The 18,742-nt window shown below is 34.7% G+C and overlaps 2 protein-coding genes across 3 annotated transcripts; one reads left to right on the top strand and one right to left on the bottom strand.

Moving 5' to 3' along the window:
• On the top strand, positions 232 to 7,587 carry LOC107626013 (synaptotagmin-5). 2 transcript variants are annotated; one of them, XM_021116369.1, is made up of 12 exons: positions 232 to 499; positions 2,073 to 2,207; positions 3,084 to 3,185; positions 3,305 to 3,355; positions 4,055 to 4,175; positions 4,238 to 4,359; positions 4,474 to 4,572; positions 5,130 to 5,210; positions 5,306 to 5,391; positions 5,525 to 5,750; positions 6,111 to 6,275; positions 6,896 to 7,587. In XM_021116369.1, exons 2-12 carry the CDS (start codon positions 2,103 to 2,105, stop codon positions 7,313 to 7,315), a joined length of 1,578 nt encoding a protein of 525 aa, XP_020972028.1. In that variant the 5' UTR covers positions 232 to 499; positions 2,073 to 2,102; the 3' UTR covers positions 7,316 to 7,587. The 2 variants fall into 2 exon arrangements, with proteins under 2 accessions (XP_020972028.1, XP_016184261.1); XM_016328775.2 differs by lacking the exon at positions 2,073 to 2,207 and adding an exon at positions 2,342 to 2,476 and having other exon boundaries at positions 233 to 499.
• On the bottom strand, positions 10,275 to 13,675 carry LOC107627863. Its single transcript, XM_016330681.1, has 5 exons — positions 13,082 to 13,675; positions 12,167 to 12,904; positions 11,673 to 11,897; positions 11,107 to 11,609; positions 10,275 to 10,944 (listed from the first exon to the last, which is right to left on the bottom strand). Exons 1-5 carry the CDS (start codon positions 13,673 to 13,675, stop codon positions 10,275 to 10,277), a joined length of 2,730 nt encoding a protein of 909 aa, XP_016186167.1.

Raw genomic sequence — 18,742 nt, forward strand, 5'->3', positions numbered from 1 at the left:
GAAATATTAATTTTTAATATAATAATATAAATCCATTTTCAATTTAACCTTGCAATTGACACTTGTATAGTTGTATTAAACAAATAAAATCCCAGAAAAAAATGCGAGCTTGTAAGATAATTGAAGACTAACGTTGAATGAGATGTGAGTGAGTCCTTATTGGCTTATGTAACTATATACAGCTAAGCTTAAAAGCTTTTAATGCTTTGTGTAAAATCCTGATTCTTGTGGAGGAAGAGAAGATAAACATTGAAAGTGACGTTATAAACAAGAAAATTATTTTCTTTTCTTTTTCTTACAGTTCTTTTTTTGGCTTATTTTCACAGTTTTGGGGCAAAAAATAATACACAGAGAGAGACAGAGTCCTACAGTTTCTGGCATAAACAGGAAACTGAAAGAGAAACTTGGGTTTTTTTTCTTCCCTTTTGTTTGCAACTTTTGGTCCTTCTCTTCAGAATTTCACTTCATACCCCCAAAATTGGGATTTCTTGCTCCAAAGGTAGTGACCCTTTCAGATTCTTTCCTCAAATTTCACATAAAGTTTCAATTTTTTGGCTTGACTTGTATGCTTTCTCTATGGATTGGTCTTAAATTTGTGATTTTTTCATGTGGGTAGTTTTTTTTCTGGTTTTGACCCTTTTGAACTTCTGTTTTTCTGTGCTGACAAAGAAGGTGGTTTTTGGAATCTAAGAAAAAAATGGGGTTGATTTCTGGGATTTTCATGGGTTAATTGAATAGATTATGTTTTGGATGATGGATTAATTGAATAGATTATGAGGTGTTTGTGGATTTCTTTGGTTTATGGATGAATGCTTATTTATGTGTATGCTTATTTGCTTTTATGTTAAAGAACTGAAGATTAAGAGATTCGAGCTTCATTAGGGTTCTGTAATTGTGTGCTTGACTCAATGAATGGAATATAATTTAGATACAATAGTATAATTTTTTTATTGTTCTATTTTTGGAGTCATGCAAAAATCTGTATACATTATTTTAATTTAACAAGCAATAAACTGCGAGAGAAACATAATTGTAAGTAGCCTTCTTTTTGTTAATTACAGTTATATGAAATTTGTTATCTGATTTTGTAAGTACATACCCTGCTAATGGTTTTATGGCTTCTTCATATGGTAGTAAAACCTGGTCTTTTCACACCAAATGATATTGCGTATTTGCAAGAAGCTGGTGTTAAAACTATAAGTTTTGCAAATTTAAAATGTACATAAGAAGTATTTTAATTCAATCTTTGTAACCAATATGTTTGCTAGCAATTGTGTCATATAATGTTAATTTGCCAAAATATTATTTTTGTGCAGGTTTTGGTTGGAGAGTCTATTGTGAAACAAAATGATCTTGGGAAGGAAATCACCAACCTCTTTGGCAAATATATAATTCACCGAAAATTTCTTGAGATAGTTTTGTCAACAGATTTTGATAATGCCCTTGATCTACTCATTTCTAAAATGGTGCAGTTCTCTTGAAGATTTCCCGTAGCTTGATTTTTGCTTTGTGATATTCCATTTGGTTAGTCTTATAAACTTGCTTTTATTCACTTTTGATATCATTACTTGGTCAAATTAGGAAGCCTTTGATTTCTCCTTTCTATGAAGCTTATGATGGGCGTGGAAATTTTTTTCATAACTGCTCATAGAGTTGAATCTTTGGATGATGTAACTTTTGAATATATTACAAGCTAATTATAACAATCGGCAATGAATGGTTAAGCATATCATATACTTATTCTGAATTTCTTAATGGTTAATGTAGATTTCTAAGGCAAATATAACCGTCTTTTAATTAATAAGCCTCTTAAGCATCACTGCTAAATTTTCCTTTTATTGTCTTACTTGCATCAATTATTCTACTATCTTATATATAATTTGCTTTGGTTTTATGGTTTGCATATTTTGGTGACATCCTTTATGCTTACAGTTTTAGATTGTCAACTCAAAAAGCAAAGAACATTAAAGGTACCAAATTGTTAATATATAATGCTTTATTAGTGCTTAAATGAAAGGCGCTTAATACTCTCTGGATTAGTGTGGCTTAGCTGTCAAGATCTGTGTTGATAGGGAAGGTGGTGTTTGGAATCTGAGAAAAGAATGGGGTTGATTTCTGGGATTTTCATGGGTATCTTGTTTGGCATAGCATTGATGGCAGCATGGGAGCGCATGAGAAGCGCCAAGCGCGCCAAGCGAATTGGAAAGGTATGGTTTTGATAGGCACTGTTCTATTTGTGTTGATTTTGGTTTTTGCTGATGAACAGTGTTGGAGATTATGTGGATTCTCTGTTCTGAGCAATGTTGGGGGGGAAATGAGTGAGATGTGTCTGTGTTGATAGGGAAGGTGGTGTTTGGAATCTGAGAAAAGAATGGGGTTGATTTCTGGGATTTTCATGGGTATCTTGTTTGGCATAGCATTGATGGCAGCATGGGAGCGCATGATGAGGTACCGAAGCGCCAAGCGAATTGGAAAGGTATGGTTTTGATAGGCACTGTTCTATTTGTGTTGATTTTGGTTTTTGCTGATGAACAGTGTTGGAGATTATGTGGATTCTCTGTTCTGAGCAATGTTGGGGGGGAAATGGTTGAGTTTAGTGAGATGTAACAGTGTTTGACTTGGTCAAATTTGGAGTGAAATTTGGGGGATCATTGGTTTCATTGAAGGTATGGAATCATTGTGAGAAAGATCATATAGAGTAGCAATATTGAGTTTGAACTTTGAATACCCTGAAAAAGAAATTGGTTGGATGAATACAGATTATGCTTCTTGAAGCAACTGGTCATTCAAGAAGCTTAATTAGATTCTTCATCTGCTTACTGACTGAGTTACTATCCTTAGGTTATGTTTGGGAATTTTTAGATGATTGAAAACAACCCTAATTTAAACTACTAAAGTTGAAGATTGTGGGATGGTTCGTGTTGTCAATCTTCAACAGACGAGTGAACAAAAAAAACCGTGTGATGAATTGTATGACATTATCATGTAAATTGTCTTTGGCCTTATATGAAAAACTGTCGTATGTTAATCTGTGAATACATATATTTCTAGTCTTTGACATTGATTATTTATTTGCCTTGCAGGCGGCTGACATCAAAATCCTTGGATCCCTTAACAGAGAAGATCTAAAGAAACTTTGTGGCGATAGTTTGCCGGAGTGGATATCTTTTCCTGCATATGAGCAGGTAGATTTTCTCATTGCTATATATTAGTTAGCATTCAACTGAAATTATTTAGCTACTATTCTTGTCATCTAGTATAATTGTTCTCTTTGTATGACTCTTCTTTGCATTGCTTTTTTAAGGTGAAATGGCTAAACAAGGAGCTGTCCAAACTTTGGCCATTTGTGGCAGATGTGAGTAAGCTGATTATGCATTTATATAATAGTTGAGGACTGTTTTGCAATGCCATCCATTGGTTTCTTACAAGATTATTCTTGGTTAGAACTTGACGTTTCCCTCGTTTCTGTAGTTGAGCATGTTATTTTAGAGAATGTTTCTTGTTCATAATCAAATTAGGTTCTAATTATTCTCGTAGCCGAGTATATTGCTTCCAACTCTCTGTCATTTGAAGGAAACGGTTTTCTTACATATGTATTTTCTTGCTTTAGTCTCAAGCAATAGCAGTACAAGAAAATATGTACTATCACTATGGATCAGTATTTACTATTTTTTGGTTTATTATCATCCTATCCATTGAGTTTATAAATTTAATGGTTAATTTAACTTAAATATCAATACGTTACGTGGTTATGAATGATACTCTTATTGTGAAAAACCGGGGTTAATTTACCCCTTTGGTCCATTTTCATGATTACCCTCGATATATATTGATCATTTTCCTTATCTCCTGAACTACTCTCTCTAATTGCATTTCTCCCCTTATTTTCACTCTCAAACTTATGTATACAAAATTAGAGGTACAGATTTTGTACGCATTGTTTTCCTTCCTTGGCTTAGACATGAATCCCACATCCCTTTGTCCTTAAGCTCTACTTCTGCTTTAGTTTCATTGTAAATCTGACTCGTTGGTGGTGGATTTCGTTCACTTGTAGGCAGCAACTTTGGTTATCAGAGAATCTGTTGAACCACTACTGGAAGATTACAGACCTCCTGGAATTACTTCTTTGAAGTTCAGCAAGTTGTCACTTGGAAATGTTGCTCCAAAAATTGAAGGTATCAAAACTATAGTATCCCTCGGCATATTCTTTTCTACATTGATTCCTTCACCCATGCAGGTATTCGAGTTCAAAGTCTTACCAAAGGTCAAATTATAATGGACATTGATTTCCGTTGGGGTGGTGATCCCAGTATTATTCTTGCTGTTGAAGCTGCACTTGTTGCATCAATCCCTATACAGGTTAGACTCACTCCGCAGTGTATCTCTCGATGTTGAATTTCATCATGATCCTTCTACAATTGGGCAAAACTTTTTACTTGTTTCTTTTTTTTTTTTTCCTTTTTTTTGCTTCAGTTGAAGGATCTACAGGTTTTCACCATTATCCGAGTTATATTCCAACTTGCTGAAGAGATCCCTTGCATTTCTGCTGTCGTTGTTGCGTTACTTGCTGAGGTAAATGAAGCCATAAATTTGTATAAAAGGATATTAATAAAACTGTGAAAGAATAAGAAAAGAAAAGATGAAGAATTTTTTATTGTTGTGTTTGATATAGAGAACAATACTACCTATTTATACTAAATTAATTATGAATTTCAAAATAGCTAAAACAAGTAAGGATAACAAATTTAGAAAAAGAGAAGGATAACAAATTTTGTTTCTAGAAGAAAAAGGATGGTTTAATAGATATAGTGGCTTCATGTTTTTTGGTGTTCCCATCTTTCTTACTAAGAAAAACTTAGCAATATTAATTATTTTTTCCAATCATATCCCCATAATTAAGGGAGAGAAAGAGGTGGAAGGAAATAATTAAAGAATAGAGAATTTATGTCATGAGGGTAATATTGTAAAATATCCAAGTTTCTCTACAATTGAGGTTTATTTAATCATTTTCTTATTCCATGTACATGATTAAAACTGGTGAATTATTTCCAACTGAAGATAGTTGCGGGTAAGCTACCTTCAATTTTCCAGTCTCAGAATTACTGACTTTTCAACTAACATTTGATCAGCCGGAACCCAAAATTGATTACACTTTGAAAGCTGTTGGTGGAAGTTTGACAGCAATTCCCGGAATTTCAGATATGATTGATGTGAGTCTTGTCTATTCATGCACTCGTGTCTTTCCCTTGTACTGATTTGAAACTAGCACTTCTAATACTCCTATAATTTACACTTCACTTAATAGGATACAGTGAAGTCAATTGTTACTGATATGCTCCAATGGCCTCATAGGATTGTTGTTCCCCTTGGCGGCATACCTGTTGATACTAGGTAAATATGAACTTCAGGATAATTTGCCTTTGGTTTTCTTTCCTTCTTGTTTCGATCAAAACGTGTTGAACTAGGAATACTATCAATGTTCAAATATATTCATGCTACATAAGTGATTTTGGTTTATTTGCAGTGAACTGGAGCTTAAACCACAGGGAAAGCTTACAGTCACCATAGTCAAAGCGAACGAGTTAAAGAATATGGAAATGATTGGAAAATCAGATCCTTATGTCGTTTTGTTTATTCGACCCTTATTTAAGGTTAAAACCAAGGTTGTTGACAACAACTTGAATCCTGTTTGGAATCAGACATTTGATGTGATTGTAGAAGACAAGGAGACACAGTCACTTATTCTTGAGGTTTCACCCTGCTAATGCTTACCTTATTTTATGCTTCTCGCTTCTGCCGACTACTCCTTCTGTCCAAGAATAAATGTCTCTTTCGTTTTTTTTCGCCGGTGAAGGTTTATAATTTTAAGCCATTTTTACAATTTATTAAGCAGGGCAGTTTTGTCGAAACAATAATGATACATTTTCCCCCCCTCCAATTTTTCAATTTTGATTTTTTGTTGACTTTTGTGCTAAAACCTGAAAAGACACTTATTCTTGGACAGAGAAGTAATACCCTTTAAAAACAAGAGGTTCTTCTGTCTTATTATAGATACACTTTGATTGATTTAATAGAGCTAATGTACATCATGTTCATGATTCTCGAAATAGGTTTTTGATAAAGATATTGGACAAGATAAGCGATTGGGAGTAGTAAAGTTACTCCTCAATGATCTAGAAGCAGAAACTGAAAAGGATCTTGAATTGAGGCTGTTGCCATCTCTCGATACATTGAAGGTTAAAGACAAGAAGGATCGAGGAACCTTGTTTATAAAGGTATATATGGAAATATACTTAATTGTAACATTATGATGAGGGCTTTACTGCATGTTATATAGAGGTTCTTGCGTTATAAAGTAATTCATGAGTCTCTCTATAAAGCAATTTATGCATTTAAGAGCGATGATCCGTGGTAGTAACAGAGTTTCTGTTACCATCTAGTTTGAAGTTGGATCCTAATTGTCTCTATTCTTGTACTTAAAATAAGTCGAAAATTTTAGTTCAAGGTAGCTGAGTTTGTTCATTATCCTCCGTTTGATAATTGTCATAGGGAAAAATTATAGACACTGATAGATACAAACCTGTTTGGAAAATAAGATAAATACTGAAAAAGCGAAATGTGTTTGTACCGAGTTAATTTTTCCAAGCTTCTATACTAAGAAACTTAGCAAACACAGCCAAAGCTCAAAGGGTTATTGGATGAGATCACGCATTAAGATGTGAACTCTTTCATTTATATGCCTTAACCTATCAGCTTAAGCTTCATGGATTGTTAAAAATAGAGAAGGTTACTGATTCTTGTATCTTAGTATCATTGGCATATTTATTGAACACCTACCATCCCTTTTGGCCTCTTACTTGATTGAAAGATAAATATAATCATGTTGGAATTGCAGGTCTTTTATCACCAATTCAACAAGGAAGAGCAATTGGCTGCACTAGAAGCCGAGAAAGAGATACTAGAAACGAGGAAGAAACTGAAGGCGGAGGGAGTGATAGGAAGCACGATGGACGCGCTAGATGGAGCAGCGTCGATAGTAGGGTCTGGTGTTGGTTTTGTTGGTTCTGGTGTTGTTGCCGGCGCAGGGCTTGTTGGAAGCGGTCTTGGCGCTGGAGCCGGACTTGTTGGAAGTGGTATTGGTGCCGGAGCTGGGTTTGTTGGTAGTGGTCTTGGAGCAGTTGGTAGCGGCTTTGCTAAAGCCGGGAAGTTCATGGGGAGGACAATCACAGGTGGCCATAGTGCTTCCCGAAGGAGCGGCTCGTCGACACCGGTGAATAATGGACAGGAGAGTGGTGGTGGTGCGAAGCCTTTGTAATGTAACTTTTGCATTCAAAAGAGTAAATGAGAGTAATCTATTATATATTATCTATGTTACCTTTTTTCTTTCATAGTGTTCTTCTCTAAGGTTGTTTTGTTAATTTTAGATTGAAACATGATAGCATAAATGTCAATTTAGTTCAGGTGGTGAACCATCTTTGTATGTAAAATTGTGGTTTGACATGGATTTGTAATAAAAAGAAAAAAAAAGAACAAATTGTAAAATTCCTTATTTAATTCTAAAACAAAAGTGATTCAAGAAGGGGAATTGAAATTTGGGGTTAATCAAATGATTAGGGTTTTTGCATATGCTTAAAAAACATGAATTGTGCAGCCTCATTGGTTGTTATTATTGCAAGGGTTTGGTTTGGTTAGGGGAATATTCTTGGTATGGCATCTACAAACAACAATTTGAAGTACCCTGTAAATATGAGTGGGCAAATTACAATAGAAAAACTTAAGAGAATTAATTTTTAGTTAGTCAATATTAGTTAATTTTAAGGTTTGGGTTTAGAATTTAAAATTAAAAATTTATAATTTAGGGTTTAAAATTTAAAATAAGTAAAAATAATTTTAAAAAATTAGCTAATATTAATTGAAAAAATTAGTTACCTAAAATTATTCATTACAATAACAATTCATTTTTTTTTGTGACTAAACAAACAAGAAAAAAAAAAAGATGATTATCCTAAATCAACAAGCATAAGATGCTGAAGCTCATCACAAGGTTCCGACCAAATAACATGAGTTGGATTGGTCTTGACCGCATATCTCGCCAGCCAATCTGCCACAGCGTTACCATAACAGGTAATCCATTCAAAATCCACAACCCAAGGTCTTGACAGAAGCTCCTGTATCTTCTGAAGAATATCAACCACATCACAATGTAGCCCATTTGCCAGATTGTTTAAAATGTGCAAAATGTCAAGACAATCTGTTTCCCACATAATATCTCTCAAGCCATAATCCCAAGCTAAAATCAAACCCCTCCAAACAGCAAAAAGCTCACATCTGACGATAGGCCCTGGGGAATAGCTACTAGAACAACCCGAAATCCAACGCCCATTAGAATCTCTAATAACACACCCAATTCCTGCTAGGTTCCAATCAGAAAACAGACTTGCATCACAATTAACATTAAAAGTATCACCTGTTGGAGGTTCCCACCTTCTTCGATCCTTGAAAGTTATACACCTGGTACTGGCAGATTGTCTTAAATCGTTAGCAGTAATCCGAGCCATAGCAACAACCTTGTAGTTTGACCACTGATCTCCATTGTTGAAAATATCATTGCAACGATGCCTCCACACCCACCAAAGACCCGCCCCTACAATTGCCTCATTGCCCGGCATGACCTTCCGAATCCAAAATTTCAAGGGAGTACCTTCAAATGAATCAATAAGCAAAGGATCCAACATTTGCCAGATGCATCTTAATTTCTCATAGTCCCTAAGACAATGCTCCATTGTTTCCAGATCTGCATTGCATCTCGAACATCTGCCCGAATCAATTAAATGACGCTTAAATCGGAAGGCATTTGTCGGAAGCGCATTTTGTAAACCCAGCCACATCATCATCTTTATCTTCTCTGACAAATTAAGGCGCCAAATCCACCCACAGTTGTTAGTTTCGATCGAATTCACTTTCTTTGTCAGGAGCCAACGATAACCTTCTCGAGAACTATAGGCTTTTAGCGATGCGGGCCACCAGATCCATCCTGGCTCCGATTCTGACATTAGAGGAGGCCCAAGACTGTGAAGAAACTGTTTAACCTCATGAGAAATTGGCGTTACAAGCTTATCCCCTCCCCAAGTACCATTGCTCCATAAATCAGCAAGAGTAAAATTTGTTTCAGATATGTGAACATAAGACGTAAGCTCACAAAGTTTGCCAAGAGGACTCCACTCATCATACCAAATCGATTGTTGCACATTTCCCACATTCCATCGAAATCCTTCTTTTAAGGTATCGTAAGCCTTTAGAATATTCCTCCAAGTAGTTGAAGCATTGTGACAATGACTGCTGCCCATGTCCTTGGAGTTCTGGAGGCATTTGTAAGTTAGAACCTGCACCCACAACTTGTTCCTATTATTTAGACAATTCCAAACCAACTTGCCAAGTAGAGCCATGTTCGCACAGAGAGTATCTCTAACACCCAAGCCACCTGTCTTTTTAGGAGTTATAGCAATGTCCCACTTGACCAACGGCAACCCTCTCCCATTCGCTTGACCCTTCCATAAGAACTGGCGCATCAAAGAATCAATCTTGTCGCACGCATACTTTGGAAGAAGGGAAACTTGCATATTGTAAACCGGAATAGAAGCCATCACTGCATTCACAAGGCAAAGTCTGCCCGCCTTGTTAAGCAAGCACCCCTTCCAACTAGCAAGCTTTCTCTGAATCTTGTCAATGACTTCCTGCGCCATCTTCCTAGAAGCCCTATCATGACCAATATTAACTCCCAAATATCTTCCCAGGTCTTGGCAAAAACGGATACTAGAGACCCCTGAAAGCATCTCTTTTCTTCTTGCTGAAACATTCTTGGAACATTGAGCCTTAGATTTTTGGATATTCACCTTCAATCCCGACGCTTGAGTAAACATATCCAGAGTCTTCATAACCTCTGTCATCTGAGTTTTTGTAGCTTTACAGAAAAGTAATAGATCATCAGCAAACATCAAGTGAGAAATTTTTGGGCCATGACTAGAAACAGATACCGGGATCCACGATCCTTGAGAGACTTTATACGATATAAGACAAGAAAGATTCTCCATACAAAGCACAAAAAGATACGGGGACATGGGATCCCCTTGTCTCAGCCCCCTCATGGGTTTAAAGCTTTGAAGCCTATTACCATTCCACAGAATAGACAAAGAGGACGAAGTCACACAAGCCATGATAAGATTAATAGTAGCCACAGGAAAACCAAATTTGATCAAGGAAGTTTCAAGGAATCGTCAGTCTACTCTGTCATAAGCTTTTTCAAGATCAATCTTAAATGCCATAGAACCCTTCTTCGACTTAGTTTTCCGCATGAAATGCATTATTTCTTGCGCAATTATTATATTTTCTGTTGTTCCTCTCCCTGGAATAAAACCACCCTGAAGTGGTCCAATGATCTCAGAAAGGAAAGGACGAAATCTATTAACAAGCACTTTTGTAATAATTTTGTAAATAACATTGCATAAACTAATAGGGCGAAAGTCTTTCAGGTAAGACGGAGCTTCAACTTTGGGAATCAGAACAATGAATGTGTCAAAAACAGCCGCACTGATGTTCTCACCTGCAAAGGCTCTCTTCACTAAGCGCCACACATCATTGCTAAGAGAGTCCCAAAATTCTTTATAAAAGAGAGCTTGAAATCCATCTGGACCCAGAGCCTTGAAAGAATTCATGCCGAACACAGCTCTTTTCACCTCTTCGAGAGCTACTGGTTTAACAAGTTTTTGGCAGGCCTCTCTACTAAGAGAAGGACAAGGAAATTCCCCCATGGCATCCATATTAACTGCCTCCCTTGTAGAGAAAAGTTTTTGAAAGAAAGAGTTTGTTTCAGACTCCAAAACCGTCTCCTCAGAAGACCAAGTGCCATCTTCAAGAAACAATCCATGAATCTTGATCCTTTTTCGCCTGATTATTGTTTGAAGATGAAAAAATTTTGTGTTTCGGTCTCCGCATCTAACCCACTTCTCTCTAGATTTTTGGTACCACATTAGCTCTTCTTGGAGGAGGAGAGAGTTCAGCTTCTCATGCAAACCTTGCTCTTTAATCCGCTACTCCGGGTCTTCCCACCTTTTCAGAGACACTTGAATATCATTTAGTTGTCTTTCAAGCTCCCTCTTTTTAACGAACACATTTCCAAAAATCTCTTTATTGAAATTAAGCGCATCCTTTTGGACTTCAAGCAAACTCTTAATAACATCTGGGGCTCCTTTACTCCAAGCTGTATGAACAACATCCCGAAAAAGGGGGTGGGTTAACCAAGCAGCCTGGAATCGAAAAGGACAATTACCCTTCTTAGTAGTCCCCTCCTTCTTGCATCGAATGAGCAAAGGGCAATGATCAGAATGAAGACGCGCTAACACCTCATTATATGCCTCCGGGAATAAGAGGCGCCACTCCTGATTGATCACCGCTCTATCCAATTTTTTTGCCACCTGCAGCCCACCTTTCACCTTTCGAAACCAAGTGAAATTTCTCCCAATAGCCCCCATATCAAATAAATTACATTCAGCCAAGGTTTCAGCAAACTTCTCCGATCTTGCATTATAAAAGGAGCCTTCTCTCACCTCGTTCTGCATCAGAATATCATTAAAATCACCTAACACAATTCAGGGACCTTGAATAATATTAGAGACCCTGATCAAATCACTCCACAACCTCATACGCCGATGAACATGAGGATTAGTGTACACAACATTACAGAAACTAAAAACAGCACCCATCTGAATCTCAAGGCTAATACACTGATCAACTGCATCTAAAACTCTCACCGATATTGAAGAATTAGAACATAAAATACAAATTCCTCCACTGTGACCACTTGCCTCTACAATGCCAACATCCCGATAACCAAGCTTGCTCTAGAAATATTTCAAACGCTCAAAGGGAACATGAATTTCCAAAATAATAAAAAAAAGTTGGATGATATTTGTTAACTAACTCTTTGCAGTGAACTCGGGCCAATTTATTAGAAGCCCCTCTAATATTCCAAAAAAGAAAATTGATATCTATATCATCCATAAAACTAAAATTATCAAAAAAATGCACCAACCTCAGGCAAGGACCTTTATGAAGAGGTAGACGGGCCACCAGGATTTTTTTGAGAGTCCTGCTTCTCCATTCCCAACACTTGTTCTGGAGCACTCCCCATCGCACTAGGTGACATAGAGGGTGGAATCCGCTGCTGCTGACCCGCTCCGCCATCAATGCTCAGCGGCACCGGCGAGCTTTGGAGAGATGCCGGTCTCAGCCTCTTATGACCGTTCTTGATTATAGGAGTGAAGGTTGATACAGCGGATATGAGATTGGCACTCTGATTTTTTCCTTTGCCAAGCATTGGAGCGTGATGCTTCCTGAACGTAGAAGACCCATTACTTGCCCCGTGGCCCGTCAAAGCCTTCTCTCCTTTCTTGATGATTGGCCCTTTACTTGAACTTAGCCCAACCTTCTTTGTAGAAACCAAGTGCTTCTTTTTCAATGAACCATTTTGGGCTACTTTTGAAAAGCCCAATTTTCCTTTTCCCTTAGCTATCACTTTAGTCCACCCTTCCTCCTCCATCACATGCCCATTTTTAGCCTCCTTGCCATGCAAAGTAACATCTTCTTTCTCCACATAATCCGTAACTGAAGCGGATAAAGTGGGATTGTTCCCAAATTCAAAATCTTTCTCCATTTGGTTTTCTAGGCGTTGGCCACTCAGTTCCGCTGCCTTCCTCACCGCCCCATCACTGAGAGTCTCATCCCTGGACTTAACATCCACTGCCTCTCCTTTGCATGTGACTGCGGAATGACCAAAACAGTTGCACTTCTCACATAACAACTGTAGACATTCGTACTCCACATCATATTCATAGCCATCAACAATAATCTTCCGAACAACCGGTAATCCAAGATTCACTTAAACACAGGCACGAGCAAATTTGCCTCTTTCTGCCGATTTAGTCGCTAAATCAGTATTTATGGGTTTACCAATAGCAGAAGCAATTCGCATCATAGCTTTCTCATGATAGTATCATATGCTTAATCCAGCAATTCTTATCCAGACCATCGTATCCCCAAAAGAGTCTTCGCATGGTCTAAAATCTGACGACCACGGCTTAACCGCAATGTAGTGACCTAATATCAACCATGGACCTCCTAACAGGACCTTCTCCCTGTCCTCGTTGTGATCAAACTTGACTAGGAAATAATCAAAGCCCACGTCGAGAACCTCGTAGCCACCCTTGAGTCTCCATATCCCCTTCAGTTTATGAACCAAGGCCATATAACTGAAGTGTTTTCCTAGAAATTTAATCACAATAGCTTCGTTGTAAGGCTCTGAAAGAGAAATCCTCGCTTCGTCAGTGAAGGTTACCATTGGCGGCTTGATGTCACCTTGCTTCCCCGTTACCATTGCCAAGGCGTCCCCTTCTAACCCATCTACTTTGCGTTGTCCTGCTGCTTGTGAAGAACCAATAACCTTATCGCGAAAAGATATCCTCTGAATCCCACTATGACTACCCTTACGTGAATCCTCCATAGCATCTGGCGCAACCCTCCCCACGCTCTCCCCCTTATTCTCCTTGAAAAGTTCATTCTCACCGTGTGCTGCCCTCAGACCTTCTCCCCTGCTCTCACCGGACTCTCCTCCCTCACCCATTACCGAGTGTAGTTTAGTTGTTTTTAACAATTCATTTATAATCTCCTTAGTTTATACAAAAATAAAATAAACAACCAGAAAAAATGATTTCTAAACAATTTTCAAAAGGATGGCATAGCAAACATTTAAATTCAGGAAGTAGATTTTTTTACATTTTTTTAATTATTTGGTAAAATGTGATTTTTTTTTATATATTTTCTTTTAATTTAACTTAAAGAATATAAGATAAAAATGGAGAGAATCTCCTTTTCGGAGGGTAAACAATTGAAGAAAAAAATGGAGAGAATCTGTTACCTAAGATTCGTACAATGATTTTTAAATACATTTCTAAAGGATGCATGACTTAGTTCCTTCCAAAAGTTCAAATTTTCTTCAAAAAAACTTTAGCCTTTTGAGCCATGCATAAGCTTCTGTCCACATCCCACACTTGGCACCAGTGGTGGAGTTTAGTTCAGACAAGGGGTGGCTATGGCTCCCTCAAATTTTTTATAAAAAACTTAGTAGTACTATTTTAAAAGATAAAAAATAGTTCAATTGACTTAAATACTTTACTATAACTTAAAGTATCTAATAAGTTCAATAAACAACACTCTCTCTATCTTTAGATTCAAATATAAAAAATTAGATATCTTTTATTTATTTAATTTAATATTATTTTATATTTTACTATTTATTTAATTTAATTTTTTATATGATAAAAAATAATAGAATATTTAATAAGTATTAATATTATTGTATTTGTATAAATTGATAAAAAAATTCAATAAATATTATAAATTTTAATATTTGTCCTTCTAACTTCTTCTTTATATATTTTACAGGATATATATTCAAATTTTTATATAAAATAATAATGAAAAATCAAAGAATTGATACATTTTTTAAGAGGAAAGCTAATATTTAAAAAGGAGAACATATAACTTTTACAATATCAACACATGTAGATAGTTCTTCTACTTTAATGAATCACGAAGAAAGTGAGATATAACTTTCAAAAGTTCAAAAAGTTATATTTGATGACTTTAACTTTAACTTTTTGGAACGAGATCTTGAAAAGGGGCTTTAAATTTGGCAGTATCACCCAAATCAGAGAGATGAGATTAGACGAGCTTATCTTAAATGAGGTCCATATAAAAAAATATTTTGACAATTATTTTCTATTTGGCCCCCCAAAATTTTGTTTCAAGTTCCGCCACTGCTTGGCACCATAATTTTCAAGTTTTTCACTCAGCCTTCAATAACACCATGTCATAGCCCATATGGTACATTGGAAAATGATTTTTTGTATATATTATTTTTTTTACATCAAATTGATTCCCTTCTTTTTTCTTATTTATATTTTTAGTGGCAATTCCACATTCTATTCAACAATTGTATGTATATATCTTAAATCATGATAGATGCATACGTATCTTTGATTTTGTCATCTTGATTCTCTTGTTATTCCTATGGCTATAAACTCTCAATATTCCAACACTATAGGATCTTGCCTTGAACAATATCATAGTCCGTGAACACCATAATCATCATTTCAAAATTCAAAGTCGTCATAATAATGTGGCGTCTCGTCACAAAACAACTAACCTTATATTATATCAAATAATAGAATATCTATATTATGTCACTCAATTTGTTGAATACTCATTATCACGCTTAGGAAATATGCTTCATCTTGACCTTTCTTTAATTCTACTTGTATTTGATAATGAATTCTTGTTTGCAAAAAAACAGAAAAATTAAATACTATGATGGACTTATTATGTAATATGTTTGAATTTTTATTTTCTTTTATAAGAGTTGTAATGTATACGCATTTGTTAATTCTATATCTATTCCACCGACAGCTACTTTTGTTGTTTTACAACTATGTCTTATTACAAACACACTAACGTCTTTGTCTATTTTTCTTTTATTCTTTTTTTTTTTCCCTTAAACTTAGGTGATTCACTTCCAAAAACCCCGGTTCAAACCATGAATTTAATTTAACAAATTGAAATTGGACAAAGTATATATGCCTTGTTTTTCAATTCTTATGGTGTTATTAATTAATTATCACACTTTGCCATAATGACAATATAATGGCGAAGGGGCTAAGCAAGCTATAATTGTAATACAAACCAAACTCCTCCTTGGATCTACATTTACCATTTTTTCGATCAAATTAATTTGTTTGGTCTAATTTTAACAAAAATAACACGGTATAAATGATTATATGTATTAAATTTTAATTATTAAAAAATATTTTTAAAAAAAGACGTTTTAGACGTCTTTATCAAAGTGACTCCCGTATTATTTTAGTACCAAAACTAAACTCTTTGTATAAAATATTAATATTGTTAATTTTTTTTTTTATCAAAGATAAGAGACTCGAACCCGCAACCTCTTAAATGAGTATGGGGAGACTATGTCATTTGAGTTATAACTCATTGGCATATTAATATTGTTAATTACCAAACATTTTTGCCAACTTTTCATGAAAGTGTTTAGAAAAAAACCACATTAAAGATAAGAATAAATAATTAGATATTGTATCGAAGAAATGAGATATGGGTGTTTACTGGGACCATTGCATACATTACATGATGAAATTATTATGAGGAGGAATGGAAGTGTACTGAGACGTTTCACGGGATCATTGTGATGTGTATAAATTGGATATGATGATGTTGAGTTTGAATAATGTGTCCACAAACTCTGCAAATATATCAAGTGATGAAGTCACAGTTTAATAGCTCAAAAAGAAAACACTGTACTCATATATATATATATATGCCCCCATACCGTTTCTTAATTCCTTTGGTCCTTCCATACATCGAAAACGAGTCACATATATATGCCACATGCATGTCACATCCTCCAATTTCACTTCCTTCGTTTCAAAATATAATAGGTCCCGAACTTTTGTCCTGCGGATATTTTTGTTTCTGACCATTGAAAAATATTTTTAAGTCCCTAACATTTACAAAACTTGGATGGATCCGTCTCTGACGGAAGCATTTGGACGGAGGGACTGATCCGTCCAAATTTTGTGAATATCAGGAAGTTAAAAGTATTTTTCAATGGTCAGAGACGAAAATGTCCGCGAGACAAAAGGTCAAGAACCTATTTATCCTTTTATCAAATATTAAATGTTCATCGAGATCTATCCATATTAAATTTGTTAGGACGACGATGGAATTATGAGTCTGTATACGATTTTCTTGGTTTAAATACCAAGAATTAGAGCACTAATCTAATCAAATAGGAGTATCTGAATTAACATTCTATACTTAATTACTATTTGATTCACATCATGTAAGAAAAGAATGATGCGTGGCTATGCTAGCTAGATATCCTATTATAAATTTATAGTAACTTAGCCTTGTTTATCATCTAGCAAAGATTTGGATTATATTGCATTCATTACTATATACTTATGGTTTTACAAGAAAGTATCTTTTTTATTTGTTTTAACAATTTGTTCATTAAACATAAAGTTCACATTGGGTGGGAGTGTTTGTTCATCTTATTATCTCTTTTCTTTTTCTCTCTTTTACTCAAAAAATATACGTATTTGTTATAATACCTAAAAGTTATTGTCTAATTGTTATTTTTAATTTAAAAATATAAAAATTCAAACATTTATTAAAATATTTAAAATTTCTTAAAAATTTTAAATTAGATAAATATTAAACACTAAATATAAGATGCCATATAATTTGGCCAAAAATATATATATATCTAACTCATTTCTATAGATTCACCTATCATTTTTCTAAGAAAAAAAATGGAAAAAGACATCATCTTTATATATAGTTTATTTAGATATGTGTGCCTTAGCTTTGACATCTCTTAAGAGGCAATATCATAATATAAACATATAAATAAAATTGATTATAATATTATAATTAATTAAACAATGTATGATATATAAAAGATGTAAAATACCAACGCAAATGTAACATTATTGTTATCTCCACCGAAAAATAAACTATTTAATAATATTTCACCAAGGAATTAATAATTGTCTTTAAATATAATGAAACAAGGCCATATATACTCAATGATTTGCCCTTAATTAAAATTATCTCTTTTAAGTATGGATACTTAATTTCTTAACCACCAAAAAAGAAAGCTTTACCATGAAAGAAGATATTTAAATCCATAGAGTCATGCATATATACGACAGGTATATATATTCAAGGAATTATATTCTAAGATGCTATCACATTTTAAATTCAAATAAATATATGACAAATTAAAAAATTGACATATAAGTACTTGTCCCTTAAACAAAAGTAGTATCTAGTAGTGTAAAGGTTTTTGTAATGTAATTTTATTTTCCTATGGACCACTGAAATGAATAAGAATGTCGAAGAATAAAATGATGTAGTAGCATCATCATGACACTAATTAATTTCTAGGCATATATAGCATGAAATATATATTGAAATAATAAAGAATAATAATAAGGACAAAAGAACACAGTGGAGCATATACAATAATCCAATAATGAAAACAAAAAAGAGTGAGGTGAGTGATGTGTCACAAAATCTTAATACGACAAACATCTCATTCATTCTCTCATTTTCAACGTTATTAACATACAAATGCATGTTGAGAAAGGTTACTATAAAACAATACAATACACACTGTCCTGCAAGAGATATATATATAAAGCTGGTGTGTTGTATATGTATAAAGACAAATATCACTGTCCCTTTCTTTTTCATCAAAATGGCCAAACCATGTATGTGGTGCTACCTTTTATTTAATTTTTAGAGAAAAAAAATGAAGAAATTAAACTATATAAGATAGATGTATTGTTATTCATGAATCCATAAGGCACAAGCTAGCCATGCCCAAGTGTCAGTTGCAACTTGCAACAGTTGCATTATTCAGTAGTTTAGATTTTTTACAATTAAAGAAAAGTTGTGTGTATAATATCACATAATTAAAAAAGAAATCGTTTACATGATTTTTTTTTTGTTAGCTCTTAAAAAGTAATTTCTTATAATATTACAGATATATGACTAGATTACGTATATATAAACTTAGGTAATTATTTAAATAATGACAACTTAATGT

The sequence above is a fragment of the Arachis ipaensis genome, chromosome B02 (assembly GCF_000816755.2).
Source record: "Arachis ipaensis cultivar K30076 chromosome B02, Araip1.1, whole genome shotgun sequence".
Taxonomy (NCBI): domain Eukaryota; kingdom Viridiplantae; phylum Streptophyta; class Magnoliopsida; order Fabales; family Fabaceae; genus Arachis; species Arachis ipaensis.

What these genes read in the sequence shown, in the direction of transcription:
- LOC107626013 (XM_021116369.1), top strand. Translation starts at nt 2,103, where the DNA reads ATGGGGTTGATTTCTGGGATTTTCATGGGTATCTTGTTTGGCATAGCA. An exon ending in TGTTGCTCCAAAAATTGAAG is followed by an intron (nt 4,176 to 4,237) that starts GTATCAAAACTA and finishes TCACCCATGCAG; the next exon opens with GTATTCGAGTTCAAAGTCTT. An exon ending in CACAGTCACTTATTCTTGAG is followed by an intron (nt 5,751 to 6,110) that starts GTTTCACCCTGC and finishes TTCTCGAAATAG; the next exon opens with GTTTTTGATAAAGATATTGG.
- LOC107627863 (XM_016330681.1), bottom strand. Translation starts at nt 13,675, where the DNA reads ATGGGTGAGGGAGGAGAGTCCGGTGAGAGCAGGGGAGAAGGTCTGAGG. An exon ending in ACTCTTTTGGGGATACGATG is followed by an intron (nt 12,905 to 13,081) that starts GTCTGGATAAGA and finishes GTTGTTCGGAAG; the next exon opens with ATTATTGTTGATGGCTATGA. An exon ending in TGGGGAGTGCTCCAGAACAA is followed by an intron (nt 11,898 to 12,166) that starts GTGTTGGGAATG and finishes AAATATTTCTAG; the next exon opens with AGCAAGCTTGGTTATCGGGA.